The following is a 22,455-nucleotide window of genomic DNA, read 5'->3' as shown; positions in this document are numbered from 1 at the left end:
ATGACTGGTTACGAACGGGGTACTAGAGTCTCGCCATTTTTGCCCAACATGGGACTTCTCTAATGGGCAGTATTTGCTCTGTAATTCCCCTTTGGGTTAGCTAAGACTTGGTCAGATCTGCATCACGTCCAAGGCTCTCACTGCCCAATCTTGCTTCCTCCTGTCTTATCCTTCACAAGCATTACCCCTCAATACACCCCTTGCACTCCTAACTCCATCCCTGCATGTATTTTCTGGAGGACCCAACTAATACAACATGTGAATTATCCAAGTTGTTTCATCTTCTGACTTTATCTCCTAGGAGTCTTTCTCTTCTCATTCTTTGTAATATTTTACTAGTGAGAGTTGTTTCTAGAGAAGCCCCGTGGGCCCTAAACTGCAGAGGAGTGCCATGGGTAGTTTCACAAGAAGCTCCATTCGCTTAACCTGTTCCATGACAAATTTTCTTTCAGTTTCTTGGCTAAGGTTTCTCCCAAACACCACCACCACCACCATTGCATTTTTATTACAAACTTAACCCTCATACCCACATTATTACAAACTGTGATTACAATTATGCTCAGGTGACTCTTTTCTACCTATAGCTTTTGATCTCAGCTATATATTTAAAAAGACATTTGTTATATTTTATCCACCATATCTATTTATTTACAGTGGGATACGAAAGGGGCTTCTTCTTCACCATAGTATCCCATACTTACCGAAAGGAAATCCCAAAACACACATTAAGTATATGATGTAGTCTGTTAATTGAATATAACTGGTTTTCCATATAACTGGTTTCTCTGGTCATCCTATCTATCTTTTTAACTTTTAATTTTGAAATAATTATAGATTCTCAGGAAGTTGCAGAGAAGTTACATATGCTCTTCATAGTTTCCCCCAATCAGGAATCTGCATTTTAAACAAGTAATCAGGTGGCTCAGATGATGCTGTCAGTTCCACACCTAACCAATGATGCTCAGAGTTGGTATATAAACACCCCAGCTCCCTCAGCTCTCACATGGGTTATTTCTGAAGCATGTGTTTGGTACCATTTCCTAGAGATTCCCTGATGGATGAAGCTTTGATAACCAACTGTGGTAGCTGGGTTTTTTTTGTTTTTTGTTTTTGTTTTTGTTTGTTTTTTGGCTGCATTGTGTCTTTGTTGCTGCGCGTGGACTTTCTCTAATTGCGGCTAGCAGGGGCTACTCTTCGTTGCAGCGGGCGGGCTTCTCATTGCAGTGGCTTCTCTTCTTGCGGAACACAGGCTCTAGGTGCATGAGCTTCAGTAGCTGCAGCACGTGGGCTCAGTAGTTGTGGCGCACGGGCTTAGTTGCTCCGTGGCATGTGGATCTCCCCGGACCAGGGCTCGAACACATGTCCCCTGCATTGGCAGGCTGATTCTTAACCACTGCGCCACCAGGGAAGTCCCGGTAGCTGGCTTAATAGTACACTCTCCCTGGTTGTCTTCCTTTCTTTCATCACCTCCCACTTCTCTCCCAAAGTAACTGACACTTCTCAAATAAACGAAGTGAATTCAAATCCTTGTCAAATCTGGACAGGTTGTACCAGAAGTGGTGTTAGGAAGCAGGTCCTTACGATGGAATTCTAGAGTTGGGTCACTTGCCAGTCAATGACAGAAAGACCCCGTTGTTGACAGTCCTTGACATGTCATAGAAGCTCTGTTACAAGGACACTTGTGGTGAATGGGGGTTAGGATACAAGTGTAAGGGGATGTGATGGTTTATATAGCCTCTCTAACATCTGAGAGATACAGAGGCAATGGTACTTAAAAGAACTTGTGGTGTTTATTTGTTGTTGTTAAGTACCATTAATGTGGTGAATGAAGAAAATGATACAATGTAACTAACTAGCCAACTACCAATCTAGGTCATGGCATGAAAAGCAAACTTCTATGACAGCATTTAAAAATCTCCTAATCTTCTGCAGCTGGAGGGAAGAAAGGGCTGACAACCAAGTCCAGGACCCAACGATTAGAGTGGCAGAAGTGTCCCACTCACCTTTGTTGGAGGGTAAGAGGCTCCCCCTCCTTGCCTGGAGAACAGGCAGAGGCCTCACCTAAGGCAGATACCTTGTGAGAGGACACTTGCTCTCTTCAAGGCCTGCTACTACGTTCTCTTGTGACTTCTAGACTAATCCCTAAGGTCAAGTCCCAGCATGGCACCCCTGAGGAGGTAGTATCTCTGCTTAGAGAAATTGGATTTTTACAAAAGGAACCGCAGGATCTGACTAATAAGTAGCAAGAGAAATCTAGAGAACATACCTGGGAATGGATATTGAGGGTGTTGAGTGAGGAGAGGAATGGAACATGGGGCTGGATTAGAGAAGTTTGTTGAGATGGAGGTACTTTCCTGGGTCTCTCGATTTATCATCCCAGCAAGGGCACCTGGAGCTGGGATGACTCCTTGAAACTTGGAGGAAAAAAAAGCAAGATAAGGGTTCAGTCAGGAGACAGAATCCACAAAACTAATTTAAATAGAATCTAATGTAAAGTATTAAGTAGGTATCAACGATATTAACTAGGTAACTGAAAAGGTAAAAAGAGTGATCGCTAAGTTATCACAAAGGCAGCAATTACAGGAGCAGATGCCATACCCAGGGCTGGTGAAATAAGGTAAGAGGGTGGAATTACCAAAATTGAAAAGCTTAGAGGAGGGATTCCAAGAAACTAAAACTCCGATCTCTGAGGAGGGGCACCAAAGTGTTGGAAACTGGTGCTGCAGAGTACTGGGAAAACTGCAAAAGGGATTCAGCTGCCATGAAGGGAAGTCACTTCTGTGCCAGGGTGGAGAAGCTTCGCTAGGGTGATGCTCGTGGGAACAGGAAGCCGACGGGAAGCCAATAGGAAGAAGCAAGTCCCTCCTTCGTGCTTTAGCCTTATCAACGCCCTTCTGCACTCCTTATTGGCAGGACATAATGGGGAGCAACTGGAGATGCTGAAATATGATTTTCTGAGTCCTGGCTCCAGCACTAAACAACAGGGTAGAGCGCTTAGGCAATAGCTTAACAACTGACAGAAAGAATCGCTACAAACAATGATGTAGCAACACATGAACTGCCAGGGCTGGAGGAAGCACTCAAAAGGTTCAGAGAAGTCGACTCTCTAGAAGAAAAGTATTACCTAAAACCAGAGGACCCCCCAGCTGAGATGTTCTCAGCAAGCTCTTTTCACTGGAGCAATAAGAAATGAGTGTGTGAAGGCATCATGGACCAGCCCAGTGGTGGCTGTCCTTTCTAAGCTAAGAGGATAGTAGGGGAGGCTGCTCTGCGCATGGACCCCCTCGTGTCTGTTAATGGTGTGACAGTGGGATTCCAGAACTGCAGAGGCCAGGCGGCAGCACTTAACCATCAGAGGCAAGGTGGATGGAAAGTCTACCAAAGGACCTTTACCCACGGATCCGAAGCTTCGCTAATAAACCTTGGAGTTCTGATCTTTGTTCAAAATGAGAAGTGGCCCGAGTAAAGGACACTTCTGGGCAGTGGTGGTGGTTTGGTTGATTAATCAGGAACCTGCAAAGGGCAAGACTGAGAACTTGGAGTTAAGGAAATCTGGAGAAGAAGCTTGTGGATTGACCTCTGAGGGTAGGTACAAAGTGTGTGGATCTCGGTCTCATTTCAATGTCTACCAGACAGTGCTCACTGCAGAGGAGGCACTGAACAGCCAGTTAGATAGCATGATTCATCCCGTGGAAATGAGCCATCCTCTCATCTCAGAGCATGCGCAATGGGCCAGTGGACCAAGCAGCCATGGCGGCAAGGATGGAAGCCATGCATGGCCCAACCGCATAGGCTCCCCTCACTAAAGGTGATCTAGGTATTACTACTACTCAGAGTCCAGTCTGTAAGAGCGAAGACTGATGCCAAGCTCTTGATACGGTACCACCCCTGAAGGAGAGCACCGAACCACAGGGTGACAGGTTGATTACAAAGAACCCAACCATTCCAGAGGGGCCATGATTCTTCTATGACTTCATGGGATTGATACAGGTTTGTCTTCTCAATTCATAATGTCTTGGCTAGCACTACTATCTGAAGGCTTTCAGAGTGTCTAATTTCTCATCATGGGATTCCCCCAATAATACAACCATGGAGGAAGTGGGCATGACCATATTATCCACCGGTCCTCCTATATGACATATCAACCAGAAGCTGCCATCCTGAGAAAATCTTGGAATAATCACTTGAAAGTATAACTAAGGCATCAGCTAGAAGGTAAGGTCGAGGTGCTGTCCTTAAGATATACTTATATACCTTCAGCCAATAGCCATTATATATATATACAAGCTGTATTCATGATCAGTAGACTATACAGCTCTGGGAACCATGGAAGTGGCCCTTCTTGCCATTAATCCCAGTGTCCCACTTGGTAAATTTATGCTTCCTCTCCCCAAATCCTTAGGCTCTGTTAGACTAGAGATCCTAGTTCCCAGAGGGTAAGGGGAGAACACTGCTACCAGAGGACACAGTAATGGTTTTACTAAATCTAAAAGTATATGTGCCTCCTGGCAACTTTGAGCTTCTCATGCCAGGAGACCAGCAGGCATAGAAAGGGGTTACAGAACTGGCAAGGGTAAGTGATCCCGGCTGGCCCAGGTGAGGGGCATCTAGAATGGGTGGTAGAGAAGGAAGATGGTGCACATCACTTAGTCTCAGGACCAACTACAGCAGTGGCATTTTGGCTTGTTCCACTAACCCTACTATTGTCTTCCTTTTTAAAATATAGTGACAGGCCACCACCTTGAAGAAGCAGTGGAAGGACATGAAACTCAATGTGGGGTGCAAGTTGATCAGAGCAGGTACAAGGGAGGACTGAAACAGATACTGTCATTGCCCTGCCCTTATCCTTCAAACCCATCAGTGTGCCCCCAAGACTTCCAGCTGCCAGCACCTGCATCATGGCTGAGGGATCTTTTCCCCAGGACTGCAGGAAGCTGACTGCATACATCACAGGTCACAAGTGCCGGGGAGCAGCCTCAACACTCAGAGGTGATGTATAAATGCCCATTCCCTTGTCCTTTGGCTGGGATCCTTCTGAGGCATGTGTTTTATCCCACTTCCTAGGGCTTCCCTATGGGAGAAATCTTCACGTGCCCTCTGTGCTAGCTGGCTTAATAGTGCAGCCTTAGGGGGCTGCCTCCCCCTTCCCTGTATCACTTTCCCACTTCTCTGCCGTGTTGCTTATACCTCCCAAATACGCTATTTTCTCCAGGTCATCTCCTGGAAGGACCTATGCTAAGGACACATGTGGTTCAAAAGAAGCAATGATTTAGAGAGTGAACTCATTTCTATTTTTTTTTTTTTTTTTTGCGGTACGTGGGCCTCTCACTGTTGTGGCCTCTCCCGGACGCGCAGGCTCAGCGGCCATGGCTCACGGGCTCAGCTGCTCCATGGCATGTGTGATCCTCCCGGACCGGGGCACGAACCCGTGTCCCCTGCATCGGCAGGCGGACTCTCAACCACTGCGCCATCAGGGAAGCCCTCATTTCTATTTTTAAAAAATCTCTCTCCCTCTCCCTCTGCATGTTCCTCTCCTTCTCCCCCTCCTCCCCCTCCCTCCTCCCCCTCCCTTCTCCCCTCCTCCCCCCTCTCCTTCCCTCCTCCCCCTCCCTTCATCCCCTTCTCCCCCCCTTCCCTCCTCCCCCTCCCTTCTCCCCTCCTCCCCTGTGTGTGTGACACGCGCGCACAAGCATGGATAATACGTGAAAAGGGCCTATAAGGATATAAACCAAGTATTAACACCAGTTCTTTCTGGGTGGTGCAATCATGAATATTTCAAAGTTCCTTTTAATTTGTCTCTGTGTTTCGTTTTTCTGCAGCGACCACTATGTATTAGCTGCTATATTTAATTGGCAATTAGGAGATTACTAATGAGTTCAGCGGAGTGGTGGGGAGCAGGGCCAGGCTGCTGTGGTTGATGAATGGCAGGGGAGGGTGTGTAGACGATTCTTTCAAGAGGCTGGGCTAGAGAAAGGCAATGAGGTGGTCGCTGAAGTGGGGGGAAGTGGAGGGAGGGCTGTTTTAGGAGAAACTCGAGGCTGTTTATAGGCTGAGGGCAAGTAGCCAATGCCAAGGAAGGAAACAAAAATACAGAGTGGAGAGGGGGAGAGCTTGAGAAGTCAGGTCCCAGAGGAGGCCTGAGAGGATTAGACCCAGACCCAGGTGGAGGAATTCGTTTTGAACAGAAGTCAAACCAGAGGAAGGGAGGTGAGGAGGGATAAAGTCATAAATGCACTGACTTCATCCATTTGTTTATTTTACACTCAGCGTCATTTCACAAAGGATTGACAGGTTGAAGGGGAGTGGCCATTGAGAAGTCCCCTTGGAGGGACTTTCTTCCTGGTGTGGGACACAAGGTCCCCCACTGAGAAAGAAGCAGTGGTGTGTCTGTAGGGCTTGAGGAGACAGGCAAAGGTTTGGCATGATGGGGAAGGGACAGAGGAAGGGGGGTTATGGATGGTTTATAAAGACCATTGGATGGAGCCAAGGGCCCAGATTTGGCCCAGCTCCAAGGTCCACAACTGTGGAATCTTCTCCAGCAGCTGGGAGTGGAGAAGCCCGGGCCTCTTACTTGCTGTGGCTTGAGGCAAGTCACGTCACTCCTCTGAGCTGCGGTTTCCTCATCTGCAAAGGGGGAGAAAAATGACAAGTCTGGAGGGCTGCTGTGAGGGTTAAATAAAGCCACGGACACCAAGCACCTAGTGCAGTATCTGGTGCACAGGAGTGGCTCAATCCATGTTCATTCTCTTGCCCCTCCCCCTTGGACGGGACTGAATCAATGTTACCTGGACAGAAGGAGGCATGAGGGTTGGTACCTCACATTGATGGCTGCTGTTAGACACAACTTTAAATACAGGTGACTCTTGACATTCATGTAGTTATGTTCTACTAAGTTGCTGCAGAGACTGAAATAGGGAATATTGAATCATTGCCCCTTGAGGAAATACAGCGTTAGGTTCCTGCGAGCCTCTGGCCACATTTTCATCAACCGATCAATACATAACCTTGTTTTATGTGTGTTTCTGTTTAAAGACGCCTTATTTAATATATGTTGTTGTTTCATTAACGTCGAACTCATGGCCAACAGCACTATAACTCACGCCTGAATGAAGCTTATCAAACACACGTATTTTCTCCCCAATGCCCATCACAGCCTTCGTGCACTTGGGAACACTAGACAGCCCTTCAGTACCGCGCTTGGGACTTTTTTTTTTTTTTTTTGCGGTACACGGGCCTCTCACTGTTGTGGCCTCTCCCATTGCGGAGCACAGGCTCCGGACGCACAGGCTCAGCGGCCATGGCCCACGGGCCCAGCCGCTCCATGGCATGTGGGATCCTCCCAGACCGGGGCACGAACCCGTGTCCCCTGCATCGGCAGGCGGACTCTCAACCACTGCGCCACCAGGGAAGCCCTTGGGACTTATTTTAAGACAGAAAAATCAACAAAAAGCCCCAAAGTGAGAAAAACGTGGCATGGAATAGACCACAAAAAGTTGACAATGAGAGCTGAAAGAAGAAGGCAGAATGTCCCCTGGTTCCACCTCTCCTGGGAACATGCGTGTTGGGCAATCTAAATTTTTGCCACCCTGGGCCTGTGTATGTCCACAGGTGACAGTGAAAACACCTCAAGTATTGATTGGGGGTTCCACGTAAATTTGAGGGGTGGGCAAACTTGCAAATACAGAGTCCATGAATAATGAGAATCAAATGTGTCTTTCTTTTTTCTTTTTTTTTAATTGAAGTATAGTTGATTTACAATGTTATGCCAGTCTCTGCTGTACAGCAAATATTTTTTCTGATTATAAAATTAAATAATAAACAGAACTATGCAGTGTCATAATTAAAGTCCTCCCCCTACCCTAGCCCACAGATAAACACGGTTAGGATTGCTGTAGTGTTCTACAGGTTTTTGCTATGCACAATAATGCCTGTGAGCATGGGTAGGACTGCGTGTGTCCATGTCTGTGTATCTGTGTGTATTTGGGTCTCCCTTTTTCTTTTCACTCAACAACATCTCTTGGATAGCTGTGAAAAAAACTTTTTTTAAACTCCTGAGGTTTTTTTTAGAGATGAATAGAAGTGGGTGGCATACACTGCAGTCAGGATCAGGAAGTCTTGGTTCAGACCCCTCAACCACATCAGGTTGGGGAAACAGATCCAGAAAGGTCAATGACTTGCCAAACTTAAGTATAACCAGTAGTCTGCGGGAGTGTAGTGTTCAGCATCTTAATGGAGATGGGGTAAGTTTAGAAGAACAACAGCTAGAAGGGTGAAAAGACTAAAAGCTGGAAAGTATTGTGAAGGGCCCAAGAGACTGTGACTTTCAGCCAGAGAAAACCGTGCTGTTGGGCTTCCCTGGTGGCGCAGTGGTTGAGAGTCCGCCTGCCGATGCAGGGGACGCAGGTTCGTGCCCCGGTCCGGGAAGATCCCACATGCCACGGAGCAGCTGGGCCCGTGAGCCATGGCCACTGAGCCTGCGCTCCGGAGCCTGTGCTCCGCAATGGGAGAGGCCACAGCAGTGAGAGGCCCGCGTACTGCAAAAACAAAAAAAACAAAAAAAACAAAACAATGCTCTTTACACTTCAGAAGATATTGGTGCTGGATATTAAGAGGAACTTAGCTACTGAAAGGATTTAGACAATAGCATAAAATAGTACCAAAGCCTCTTCTAAAAACAGCTGTAGAGTAGCATGGGGTAGACTAAGCTGCTGCAACAGAGCCCGAAAATACAATGGCTTCTAGAAAATGGAAGTTTATTTCTCATTCTCTAGTCCACGTTGGTGGGTGGCTCCACTCCATGCAGTCATTCAGGAACCCAGGTTCCTTCCTTATCTTTGCTCTGTCAGCCTCTTTGAAGCATTACTGAAGCTGGGTTCCTTACACATCTGTGTTTCAACTCGAGGCAAGAGGAAATGGAACACAGAAGAGCAAAAGCCTTAGGACTATTTCTATTTACTTTTTATTGGAAAGGATTTAGTCACAAAGCCACACTGAAGTGCAAGAGCAGCTGGAAAATGCAGTGTCTGGTGGCCTAGCCAGTTCTCCAGGTATTATATTGCTATAGAAGAGGAGGGTGGATTACATGTTGAATTAAATGAAACCCACTGTTTCATCCATCATCAAGCCTTTTTTCATTTCATTTCAAAGGCTGCAATAATTTAGACCCTGCCTTCTTTACAAAAAAAAAATTGGACGTGCATATCAGTGCATCATTTGGGATTCTTATGTTTGCCAAGAGACAGCACACTGCTATTAAACCTGCTTAAGCAATAAGATGGACCATCTCATATATCCAAAAGTCTAGGCTCTGCATCAGTGCACTAGCTCCTCTTTCCCAGGATTCTCCCCACCTCTGTCACGTGTTGGCTGCATCCTCAGACTGGGAGCAATTCCAAGTATCACCACCAAACACATCCACATCCAGCCAAGGGGGCAGACTGTTTTTGAAAGGGAAGAGACCCTTTGCAAAAGCCACCTCCCTGCCACAGGCTTCCCCTCTGGTTTTTCAGGCCAGACTTGCATCACAGGTCTAAACGCAAATCATCACTGGTTCTATTTGTAGTTTTTTAAGGAAACTCCATACTGTTCTCCATAGTGGCTGAACCAATTCACATTCCCACCAGCAGTGCAGGAGTGTTCCCTTTTCTCCACACCCTCTCCAGCATTTACTGTTTCTAGATTTTTTGATGATGGCCACTCTGACTGGTGTGAGATGATATCTCATTGTAGTTTGGATTTGCATTTCTCTAATGATTAATGATGTTGAGCATTCTTTCATGTGTTTGTTGGCAGTCTGTATATCTTCTTTGGAGAAATGTCTATTTAGGTCTTCTGCCCATTTTGGGATTGGGTTGTTTGTTTTTTTGTTATTGAGCTGCATGAGCTGCTTGTAAATTTACTACCATATGACCCAGCAATCCCACTACTGGGCATATACCCTGAGAAAACCGTAATTCAAAAAGAGTCATGTACCAAAATGTTCATTGCAGCTCTATTTACAAGGGCCCGGAGATGGAAACAACCTAAGTGCCCATCATCGGACGAATGGATAAAGAAGATGTGGCACATATATACAATGGAATATTACTCAGCCATAAAAAGAAATGAAATTGAGCTATTTGTAATGAGGTGGATAGACATAGAGTCTGTCATACAGAGTGAAGTAAGTCAGAAAGAGAAAGACAAATACCGTATGCTAACACATATATATGGAATTTAAGAAAAAAAATGTCATGAAGAACCTAGGGGTAAGACAGGAATAAAGACACAGACCTACTGGAGAACGGACTTGAGGATATGGGGAGGGGGAAGGGTGAGCTGTGACAAAGTGAGAGAGAGGCATGGACATATATACACTACCAAATGTAAGGTAGACAGCTAGTGGGAAGCAGCCGCATAGCACACGGAGATCAGCTAGGTGCTTTGTGACCGCCTGGAGGGGTAGGATAGGGAGGGTGGGAGGGAGGGAGATGCAAGAGGGAAGAGATATGGGAACATATGTATATGTATAACTGATTCACTTTGTTATAAAGCAGAAACTAACACACCATTGTAAAGCAATTATACCCCAATAAAGATGTTAAAAAAAAAAGATTTAAAGAAAAATGATTAACTCATGCTAATTAATGGTCTCTTAGGATACAAATCTATTACAATTTACCCAATTTCAAAAAAAAAAAATCATCACTGGTAAGAGGAATGCAACCACCATGACAGACTTGGACCAAACGGGATTTACCGCTAGAGCTGGGCTGAGGTCAGCCATTCCTTTGTCACGTGGGGAAGGGGGCCACCTGAACAAAATCAAGGCTCTGACTGCAAGGAAAAGTCAATGAACGGTTGCTGCATGAGCTACCAACTTGTTTCTGGCAATGATGGAGACATGGAACCAGACGATGATGTGATGGAGGACACATAAACAGCAGAGGCATAAACCTCAAGCTTTTTCTTAAATTGTGCCTTAATAAAGTTTAACTCCAGTGAAGATATTGCTGGAGGAGCCAGAAACCTGGGGGAGCCACCCTCATGCCTCCTTCCTTCTCACCCCGTATTCAATCCATTACAAAATTTCGTAGTGTCTATATTTTCAGTGCCCTGGTTTTCTCTCCTTATGCACTCTCACGGCCCCAGTTCAGGTCTCATCTCCCGCAGGCACTATGACAATGGTAATCTACTGATGCCCAGTCTCTCTTCCTGAAATCCACATCTTTGCTACTGTTATTCGGTGACATACCTTCACTGTTCAAAGAGCGCTGCACATATGCAGACACATCAGAAAGCATCCCCGCCTTCATCTTGCTGGTGGGATAATGAGCATCTCCTTGCTTCCTGAAACCCACATCAGACCAGTTCATTCCCCTGCTTGAAAGCCCAATGCTTTCAGGAAATCCATCACCATGACCCTCAATGTCCTCCACCTCACCCTAGCCCCTTTCCCACCCCACCCCCAACAGTAGAGAACCACTTGCACTTCCCCAAATGTGCCTTCCCCTTTCACGCCTCCATGCTCTTGCACATGTTGCCCCCTCTGCCTAGAAATCCCTTATCCCCTCTCCATCTGGCATACAAGTCAAGGTCTCCTATTACTCTTCCTCCCTCTCCCCTTCTCCCTCCTCCCCCTTCCACCTCCACCCCCACGCACACAATATAGCACTCCAGAAATGTCTGCTGAGTGGAGACAACTCCTTGGGTCAGACATTAGTCAGGGCCAGGGCTCTCCAACTTCTCCAGCTAGCACTCCTTAAGAAAGTGAAGAGGAAATGGGACCCCAGGGCTTCGGAGTGTGAGGGACTTGAAATTGCTCTAAGCAAGCAGGGTATTTCTCGAGTTTTATCTTTATATCTTATGCAAAAGTTGTATTCTATGCAGATTAAACAACATATCCGTGTTTGTTTTAATACAAAATATTTTTCCCAAATCTTCACATTGATGATCCAACAAGATATGCCTCCTTTATTCGTTATCCTCTCAAATTAGCTGCTCCCCAGCCCCCATCCGCCGCAGGGACCCCAAGCGAGACCTGGATGTTGTTCCAAGTGCACACCCTGAAGGAACAGCTGGGTTTCGCACCCCCGGGAGCTGGAGAATGGTGGGGGCGGGGAGGGGGTCAGCTGGCTGCAGGCCGGGCCACGCCCCTCCTCTCCCCCGCCCGCTGCGGGGGTGGAGTCGCTGAGGCCCCGCCCTCGGGGGCGGGGAGGGAGCCGCCTCCGCCGGCTACTCAGGCTCGGCTGGTTCCGGGTTGAGAGGCTGCGCTCGGACCGGAGCAGTGGCCGCTGAGCCGGCGGGGGTAAGGGGCCGCGCGGGGCCGGGTCTTGGGGCCTGGATCGGGCAGCTGAGCGTGCTCACAGCCCTCCTCTCCTCTGCCAGGCACAGCCGAGGTGAGGCTCTGCCGGGCTTCCCCTCCCCCTGAATTCCCCATCCCCAGCTTCTCCCCCTCCCCCCACCGCACCCATACCGGTATTGCAGCCCCCCAAGGCCTCCGCCCCCCTCCTAGAGCCCCTTCTCCCAGCACACATCCCTTCTGACTGCCCCTTTCCCGAGAAGCTTCTTGCTAGGTGCACCTTCCCTCAGACACCTACGGCTCCCTCCCTCCAGCACCCATCGCTCCGGGTCACCCTCTGCCTCGAGACCACCTTCCTGGGCTCGCTTCCCGGGTAGTCTCTACCCCACACCTCTTACTCGCGTTACCCCACTCCGAGACAGCACCCATTCCTTCTCCTGTAGCTCCTGCTTCTCCGGGCCTGCTCCCCGCACCCATCCCTAGGTGCTGTCCCCGACAGCGTCGCGCTCTCCAGCCGGCCCCCTGCATCTCGGGGGACCCTCTCCGCCGTCCCCGGCGCCATGGCGTGCAGCCTCAAGGATGAGCTGCTCTGCTCTATCTGTCTGAGCATCTACCAGGACCCGGTGAGCCTGGGCTGCGAGCACTACTTCTGCCGCCGCTGCATCACCGAGCACTGGGTGAGGCAGGAGGCTCAGGGCGCCCGCGACTGCCCCGAGTGCCGGCGCACGTTTGCCGAGCCCGCGCTCGCGCCCAGCCTCAAGCTGGCCAACATCGTGGAGCGCTACAGCGCCTTCCCCCTGGACGCCATCCTCAGTGCACGCCGTGCCGCGCGACCCTGCCAGGCACACGACAAGGTCAAGCTCTTCTGCCTCACGGACCGCGCGCTGCTTTGCTTTTTCTGCGATGAACCCGCGCTGCATGAGCAGCACCAGGTCACGGGCATCGATGACGCCTTCGAGGAGTTGCAGGTGAGCCGCTTGGCGGGCCTGGGGCGGGGGCGGGGCCGGACCGGGGGCGGGGTCAGGGTTGGACCGCAGGCAGGGCCCAGTCAGAATTGCCATGGGGCGGGGCCGCCGGCAGGGTCAGGGCCCTATCAGAATTAGGACGGGGCGGGGCCGCGGCGAGGAGGCGGTGTTGAGGGTGGGGCCTTGGGCAGTGCTCACCAGGCGGGGTCTCAGAGAGACCTGAAGTGGGGGGCGGGTGGGTCCATAGTTGGGGAGAGATCACTAATGGAGTAGAACGGCAGGGACAGATGAAATCAGAGCTGAACCAGGTACCGCCTGGACAAGGTTAGGGACGGAGCCGAATCAGAGCTGGGCAAGGGCAGGGCCACTGTAAGGGGTCATGGGGCTGGACCTGGAGACAGGACCCACGTAAGAAGGGTTCAGGACTGAGTTGGAGACAAAGACACAGATGGGGAATGGGACAAAGTCGGGGCTAGACAGGAGGTGGGGCCGCCATCCGAGGATGAGTCTGGACTATACGGAGTAGCTGAGCTGCAGGCTTTGGGGCATGATGACCCGGGGTTCAATCAGGTATGCATCAGGGCCTGGGGAGCAGTACGTGGGCTAGATCGCTCTGGGCAGGTCAGGGTTAAATCTAAGAGAGGGTCTAAATGAGTGTCAGCAAACTGCTGAGAGAGCAGGTTTGGTGCCAGGGGCTAGGCCAAGGTGTATGAGGGGCTACGGCTGGGATCAAGTTCAGATACTGTAAAGACCATTCTGGGTTTAAATCACAGTAGAGGCCAAGTTGAGAGTGAGGACAGGACTTAAAGACTCAAGATTTGGAGAATAAGGCCCCGAGGTGAGGTGATTCAAGAAAAGCGAGGGAGGTGGACCTCTAGAAGTCTCCAGGGACTTTTGGTGACCTCCTTAGCTCTGTCACCAGCATCAGGACCTTGAGGACTAAATGAAACAGTACATGCAGGGTAACCTGAACATAGTCAGCCTAGGACTGTGATTGGTCTCCCTTAAGCCTTCCTGTCCTCACGGACTAACTCCTACTCAACTCTCAAAGCCCTGCTCAAATGCCCTCTCTGTGTAAGCCTTCTCTAAGCTCCACTGGCCAAAACAATAGCATTAGAGCTACATCTTCCCAATCTTTGTTAATAAGTATAATGTTTTTTAAAAAAAACAGTGTTCCAAGATTAGCTACATTTGGGATATATAGTATATTCTCTATACCCTCCTTGGAGGATTCTCAATGTACATTTGCATATTAAAGGCTTGGAGAAATCTTGTAGCAAAGAAACCCATTTTGCTGTGTTTAATAAAATGATTCCCAAGGTTATTTGAGCCTGGAATCTTTTTCTCAAGCTAAACCATTTAAATCTAGTAGCCCCGTGTGTTTGGCCTTGGGATACCAGGCTAGCACACAGTCCCCAAGAGAAGTCTCTTAGTCATCATATCTATGGCCCCAAATCCTGCCACAAGGCCTGGCCCACAGTGAACATCAGTAAAGGCTGAATGAATGACTAGTCCTGACCTGAGCTGGCCCAGGCTGTGAAGCCTTCAGAAGAAGAAGGTTTTTGACTCCTTAAGCAGGAGCGAAATAACTATTTTCCCTGTTGTAGGGGGTCACCCCCCCCCAACTTATACATGAGTCTCTGTGAGCCAGCCTGCACCAGCAGATGCCCTGGCCCTATTAGGAGAAATGACTCCATGTTCACCTCACCCGCTCCTTGTCCCTTTAATCCCCAACCACCACTGACTCTCTTCAAGTTTGGCTGTTTGAGGATGGAGAGCAAGAGTTGGTGGCTCTGGGAGCTTGCACAAGATTGGCATTGACCGTCCACCCCCAGAGCCCCTTGTAAATCAGGGTCAGGCACTGGTATCCCCATCTCCCCGTCTATGAAATCACATAAACAGGGAAGAGGAGAGAAGCTTGGACAGGACTAGGTGCAGGTCGTGAGTTTGAAGGGACTCGTCTGAAACCATCTGCCCAACCTCTTCATTATGTAGATGTGCAGACTGAGGTCCAGAGAGGTGATGTGACTTACCCAAAGCCAGACTGCCAGACAGTGAGAGCACCGGCCGGGAAAGCTCAGCCTGACCCTGGCTGGATCCCACCCCTCCTGCTCACCCCCTCCTCTCCCTGTCTGACTTGCTAGCTGGAGAGAACTCTGTGTTCCAAGGCTTGGTTCCCCTGTCCGCAAACCAGGAAATCCAAATTATTGTGTTGTGGTTTTTTTCAGTCCATTCCATGATCTGGGGCAGGCAGGAGAAAATGAACATATATTTTCCCCAAACGTTATTGAAACACTGTCATTCTTGGGTGAAAAGAAAAAAAGGACTGCCACTCACTTACCCTCTAGTGTACTGTCCTGGGGTCAGTCACACCTGGGTTCCAAACCTTCCTTTAGCACTGTCTGTGTAATCAGCACATGGAAGCCTTGATTCTCTCGCCTGTAAACCGGGGTCAGGGTGATTCTTTCCTACCAGGATTTTCATGAGGCTGACCTGAGATGAACCTGTGTTGAGATGCCTGGCACTTGGTAGGGGCTGGATCGGCAAGTGCTCCCATTCTTTCTCCTTCTACCTCTGAGAACTCATGTGCCCAGCTGGGCAAATGCCCAGAGCTGCCTCTCACTTGAGCAGGAGGCCTTGCTTTGGTGCCTCCTTTGGGCTTGGCAAGAAAGTAGCAGAGAAACATGCCTCCCCCTGGAGAAGTAAGCTCCTGGGTGAGGTTCAAGCCACTCCCCACCCACCCCACCCCACCCCCTCTCTTCATGGGGAAGTGGGGCTCATTAGCTAGTTATGCACTGGAAATGAGGCTGAGCCTGCCCATCACACTCCTTCCTCTCCCAGCAGCTGGTGGTTTGTCCCCAGGGCTCCTGGAGCCTTGGACCCCTCTCCTGGAGAATAACAGACTCAGAGCTGGCAGGGCCTTGGAGATCGCCTGATGCAAACTTCATTTGACAGATGGGGAAATGCCCCGGGGTAGGGGGGACCTTTCCCAAGGCCTTGAGGCCAGAGGAGGCTACTCCTCCTCACACCCGGCTGCTTAGCAGTTGGCCTGGAGCTTTTTTCATTTATTATAAATCCTGGAGGTGGCAGAGCAGAAAGGTGAAAGGCTCTGGCTTTGTATTCAGGCAGCTCGAATCTTGCACTCCTATTTTCTGGCTGTGTGACCTCTGGGAAGTTCCTTATCATCTCTGAGCCGCAGGTCCCTCGTTCACAGCATGGGAATAATGGGGTTGAAATAAGTAAGACAACATTTGCAAGAACTTGGTACAGAACTTGACACATAGTAAGCACTGGATAAATGACAGCTCTAGTATGTTACATCATATTTGGCACTATTGACATTTGGGGCCAGATAAGTCTTTGTGATGCAAGGCAGTCCTATGCACCGTAGGATGTTTCGCACCATCCCTGGCCTCCACCCACTGGATGCCAGTAGCACCACCCACCCCAAGCTCTGACAACCGAGAACGTCTCCAGGCTTCATCAAATGTCCTCCAGCGTCAACATCACCCCTGACTGAGAACCCAGGCCTACAGAAATCCTACTCAGCTTTCCAGGCTCAGCGCAGATATCACCTCCTTCATGAAGCTTCCCCTGACCTGCCAGGCAGAATCGCTTTGTACCCCAGATTCCAGTACTGGGGTCAGATCCTGGCATCGTCACTGGTAATCTGTGTGCCCTTGGTCAGATCACTTCACTTCTCTAAGCCTCCACCGGCTCATCTAGAACGTGGGGATAACATGACCTTCCTGGGAAGGGTGCTGTAGGGGTGAGGGAGGCTGTATCAAAAGTGCCTGATGCTGTGCCTGGCACACAGCACACGACAATTTTTAAATATTTTTATTTTTTCTGATTATAAAATTAACATAATAAACAGAGCTATATAATGTAAAAGTTTAAATCCCCCATAATTCTACCCCTTGGAAAAACATGGTCTTTTTCTCAAAGATTTGCTTTATAGTTCTACAGAATTTTTGTTGTGTAAACGGCATGTGAGCATGTTTTTTGTGTGTGTGTGAGTGTGTGTGTGTGTGTGTGTGTGTGCATGTGTGCATGTACCTTCCCTTTTTTTTTCACTGCTGAGCACTGGACCATAGAGCAAAGAGGATGGAAGGAGCCCCATCTCAGAAGGGTTTGGGGGCTTCTCGGCCAATGCTTACTGAGCCCTAGCCCACTGCCTGGGACTATACTAAGCGCTTTTCTGATATTGCCTCATGTAATCTTCATAACACCCTGTCGAGTGGGTACTGTAATTTATTCTTTTTACAGATAAGAAAACAGAGGCTCAGAGGAATTCAGTGACTTGTTTGGTCACCCAGATGGTAAATGGCAGGGACAGGATCTGAAGCTTAGCTAACTGGCCACACATGGCCTCGGAGCTGCCTCTGAGGGCTGGGTAGTTGTCTCCCCCGCACCCTGTCTGTCTTTGTATTTCAAGTGTACTCAGCACAGGGTCAGGCTAAGGACACAGTCTGCCCGTGCCAGCTGATGCACCGAGGGCAGGTGCTGGCTGTCATCTTGCTCAGGCATGGCATCCGGCTCTCTGGCCTTCTCAGCTTCCTAACCTCCAGAGGAGGGATTGGATGCAGTCCCAGCCACCCTCTCCAGGTCTCATGTGACCACTGGAGCCCTTCCCAAGGCCTCCTTCGTGCCAAGGGAGACAGCAGTGGATCAGCCTGGGATGGGAGCCCTGAGGAGTTGGGCATAGGGATTCAGAGATGCTGAGGCAGCCACACGGGGAAAGAACAGAGCTGGGGGACTGGATTCAAATCCTGGTGCTGGCTTCTTCCAGCTGAGTGGAAGGTGCTGCCTTCTCTGCACCGTTTCCCAGCTTGGGAAGTGGAAATAAGAACAAAACTGTCCACTTAATGTATAAAGAGGGAGAGGGAGTTGCTGCGTATCCAGAGACAACTGATGTGAAGGTGCTTTATTTTGTGCTGTGGACAGGGAGGCAGCCAGGTTGTCTGTGTCCTGGGGAAGTGGGCTCTGATGTTACTTTTCCCAAGAGAGGGCAGGATTTGTGTGCAAAGAGCAGCCTCCATGGGGGCGAGGCTGGCAATGGGTCAGACCCTGGGCTGCTGTTAGCATCTCTACTTCCCTCTTCACAGGTGTCTGTCAGTCAGCAGCCAGGAAAGCCTGTTCATCCAGGACACCTTGGCTAAGCACAGGCCACGGTGTCAAAACTCAGAATTGAAGTTGGGGCCCCAGGATGTTTATTTTCTAGAGAGAAAAGGATCTGGTAGGAAGTGACAACAGAAACAGTAACAACCCTAAAAAAAACTCTAGTCAGAGGGTATTGGACCCTTGTCATGTGCCAGGTGCTGTTACGGGCATTGAATCCTCACAGCAGCCGTTTTCCCTTTCCCTACTCCCCCAGTGGGGCTAGGATCAGCCCCATTTCACAGAAGAAAACGTTGAGGCTGAGAGGCTCAGTAACTTGCCGAAGGCCACACTGCGAGCAGGAGGCAGAGCTGGGATTCAGACTCGGGTCTGTCTGGCTCAGAACTCAACCTCCTCACCAAAACCCTAACTGCCTCAGGGAGCATCCAAATGGGGAGGTACCTCAGAAACCATCCACTTCCATCCTCTCCCCACTTTACAGATGGGGAAACTGACTTGCCCGAGGTTGGTCCAGAGCCCAGCTCCCTGGAATCTCAGTCCAGTGCTATTTTCACAGCATCATTTACCTTGCGGACCTTGAATTCTGCTTGAACACTGGGGCAGGTGTGGAGGATTTGGAGATGGTTCTATCTTGGATTCAGGGATTCATTCAATAATTTCTTCAGTCAACACTTCTGCTGTAGCTAACTGAGGGCCAGGTCCTGGGCCCAGAAGAGAGCAGGACAAGCTTGACCCTGCAGTGGTTCTTGGGGGATGGGCCCAGAAGCCTCAAGGTCATGTCCTAGGCTCCTCTGGCCATACGTCAGGGTTGCCCAGGTCCCCCTGGAGCTGACAACTGAGCTGAATCCTGAGAGCAGAGAAAGGAGACGTTACAGACAGAGGGAGTAACAACATCCACAGCCCCACTGCCTGGGTGCAGAGAGTGCCGGGGGCAGGCACCCTTTCTCGTTTAATCCTCACAGCAGCCCTAGGAGGTGGGTCTCATTGCCCCTTATTTTTTTTTTTTTTTTTTACGGTACGCGGGCCTCTCACTGTTGTGGCCCCTCGCGTTGCAGAGCACAGGCTCCGGACGCGCAGGCTCAGCGGCCATGGCTCACGGGCCCAGCCGCTCCGCGGCGTGTGGGATCTTCCCAGACCGGGGCACAAACCCGCGTCCCCTGCATCGGCAGGCGGACTCTCAACCACTGCGCCACCAGGGAAGCCCCTCATTGCCCCTTTTTATACATAAGGAAACTGAGGCTCAGAAACTGTGCCTAAGACCACATACCCAATAAGTGTCGCTGAAGCTAGAACTCAGACTCAGATGATCTGAGTCAGCCAGGGGCAGGCATGGAGGGAAGCCAGTGATTCATTGTAGCTGCAGGGGAAGGGATGGGAAAGTGAGGCTTGACCAGCTCATGAAGGGCCTCGAAGGTGCCACCCCTACCCAAGGAGCTTGGACTTGATCCTGGAGATTCGGGGGAGCCAGGAACATGTTGGAGCAGGCGAGGCTGGCCTGGTCGGTGTGCACTGAGGGGCAGCGTGCAGGTGGGACAGGTGGGGGGCAGCCTGGAGGAAGGGGAGCAGCCATGAGGTGCTGCCTGCCAGAGACCGCGAGGCTCAGAGTGGACAGGGTTGGGGCTCGGAGGCAGAGAAGATGTATGAGAGTTCAGGTCTGTCGGGAGGACCAGGACATCAGAGGGCTGCGAGTAGAAGAGAGATTGGGGGAAAGGAGAAAAGGGGCAAGTTCAGTTTGCCATGTGAAGATTTGGCGTCCCCTTGGGGCAGAGAGGGGAAGAGAAGGCAGTAACTGGGCACGGAGAAGGGGAGGGGGCCTTGAGCACCTACTGTGCGCCACGTCATGCTGGGCCCTTCAAGGGTGTCATCTCATTTAATCCTCATCGCACCCCCGCGAGTGACTCCGGTCCTCATTTTATAGATAAGGCTCTGAGAGGTGGACACTGAGAGGGGAGGAAATGATCTACCCAAGGGCACGCAGGCAGGATTCAAACCCAGGTTTTTCTGACACCCAAGTTTATGCTATTTCCACTGGGCAGCACTGCTTAGTGACCGGGGGTCGGGGGGAGAGGGTGTCGGTCCCTGAAGCCAGGGGAGATGGCTTCCAGCAACAGCTTTTTCCTCTGGGCCGGGAGAGGGATGGCGTTGTAGGAGGGGAGGTCTGGCCTTTGGGGCATGTGAGCCCTGGCTGTCTGTTCTCCCCCTCAGTGGCTGCCCGAGCCCCAGAGCCTCTCAGCTGACGTATTTGCATAATTGTGTGCTTAGGTCTGCACCAGCCCTGAGTCTGACCTCTCTCCAGAGGGAGGGGTACAGAGCTATGGTTCTGCCCTCAGAAGGGCCCTCCTCCCATCCCTGATTCCTGCCCTGCCCCAGAGTTGATGGGGCCTGCTGTGTCCAGCTTCCCCAGGCTGACCTCCAAGGCATCCTCCACCCCACCCACACTGCCCTCACCCCTGCTAGCCCCACTGGCCTTTCCAGCTTGTAACTCCACCCACACACCTGGCTCCCACCATCCCCAACTGCGCCCCCCCCCCCCGCCCCCGCTTCCTGTTCTCTCCACCTGGAATGCTCTGGCCCTGCCCTGGAGACTTGAAGTGACCCTGCCCATCCATCCATCCATCCATCCATCCATCTTCCCTGATCCTCCCATCAGAAATAAACTCTCACCAAGAAACTCCCACAGTTCTGAGTCTCTATTGCACATACAATTTTTTTTTAAATTTTTTGTTTTTGTCTGCGTTGTGTCTTCGTTGCTGCCCGCGAGGTTTCTCTAGTTGTGGCGAGCAGGGGCTACTCTTCGTTGAGGTGCAGGGGCTTCTCACTGCGGTGGCTTCCCTTGTTGCGGAGCTTGTTGCGCGCCTAAGGCTCTAGGCGCGCGGGCTTCAGTAGTTGTGGCACGCGGGCCTCAGTAGTTGTGGCTCGCAGGCTGTAGAGCTCAGGCTCAGCAGTTGTGGCACACGGGCTTAGTGGCTCTGCGGCATGTGGGATCTTCCCGGACCAGGGCTCGAACCCGCGTCCCCTGCATTGGCAGGCGGATCCTTAACCACTGCGCCACCAGGGAAGCCCTCACATACAATTATAATTATCGTGATGATAATGACAATAACTACGAGTGACTGAGCATTTCCTGTGCCTCACTTCAGGTCAGGTATTAAGTCACCTAATCCTCACAGCAACCACAGAGCTGGCACTGTCATTAGCTGCACTTCACAGGTTTGGAAGCTGAGGTGGGAGGGAGGGTGTCACACACACAGCCGGCTTCCTGGTGTTCCCTCTGCATTGTCCTGCTCTCCCTTACAGTCTACCTATCCGCATTTCTGCCTCCCCTAGAACCTGCAGACTCGGAGCAGCTGGCACTTCGCCTGACCGTGGGTGCCCGGACGTGATGGCTGTATTGAACTGAGCGGGAGGCAGAGAGGCCGAGCGGTTTCCAGCATGGATTTTGGAGTCACTCAAATTCCCACTTCTGACTCTTATGGGCTGTGTGACCTTAGGCAACCTGCCTGACCTCTCTGAGCCTCCATTTCCCTCTCTGTGAGACTGAGGTGATAAAGGCACTAACCTCATGAGGCTGTTGTGAGAATTAAGTGACATGATGCCTGTGAAGTTCAAACCCAAACCATACCACCTCCAGACATGGTTCTGAGCCTCCGGCATGGCCAGTGTCCTTCCTCACAGTTAGCTCTATTGCTTAGGAGTTTATCAACAGCTTCCTGTTTCCTGTCTGATCTTTGCTGGGAGGAAATTTTCCAGTTGGTTCTCTGTAAAGCTGTGTGGCCATGGGCCACTCAGTCACTTTTCTTGGACCTCAGTTTCTTGTTCTAGAAATCCAGATTGTTGGACCAGATGGTCCCTGGGGCTCCTTCCTGCTCTGGCCATCTGAGGAGGAAAGAAGGGGCCAGGACATAGTGAACGATGGGGACGTGGAGAAGTGACCCGGGAGCCTCATGTGGGACACGGTGACCTCTCTGTCTCCCGAGCAGCCAGTGTGGCCAGGCTCTCCACTGTGGTTAAACACTTCTTACTGTTATCTCATTTCACCCTCCCAACCCTGGGAGGTATTATTATCCCCATTTCACAGACGAGGGACTG

At 50.4% G+C, this 22,455-nt stretch overlaps 1 protein-coding gene across 1 annotated transcript in view; it reads left to right on the top strand.

Moving 5' to 3' along the window:
- Positions 1–12,273: 12,273 nt before the first annotated feature.
- TRIM62 (tripartite motif containing 62) overlaps positions 12,274–22,455 on the top strand; it is a 32,029-nt gene continuing 21,847 nt past the window's right edge. The window contains exons 1-2 of the mRNA XM_060003509.1: positions 12,274–12,286; positions 12,724–13,248. Of these exons, the coding sequence (XP_059859492.1) occupies positions 12,841–13,248 (408 nt within the window). The 5' untranslated portion in view covers positions 12,274–12,286; positions 12,724–12,840. The remainder of the gene's footprint in view (positions 12,287–12,723; positions 13,249–22,455) is intronic.

Source organism: Delphinus delphis, chromosome 1 (genome assembly GCF_949987515.2).
Source record: "Delphinus delphis chromosome 1, mDelDel1.2, whole genome shotgun sequence".
Lineage (NCBI taxonomy): Eukaryota > Metazoa > Chordata > Mammalia > Artiodactyla > Delphinidae > Delphinus > Delphinus delphis.
The sequence above is the reverse complement of the archived record's forward strand: the minus strand, read 5'-3'. Positions and strand labels throughout refer to the sequence as shown.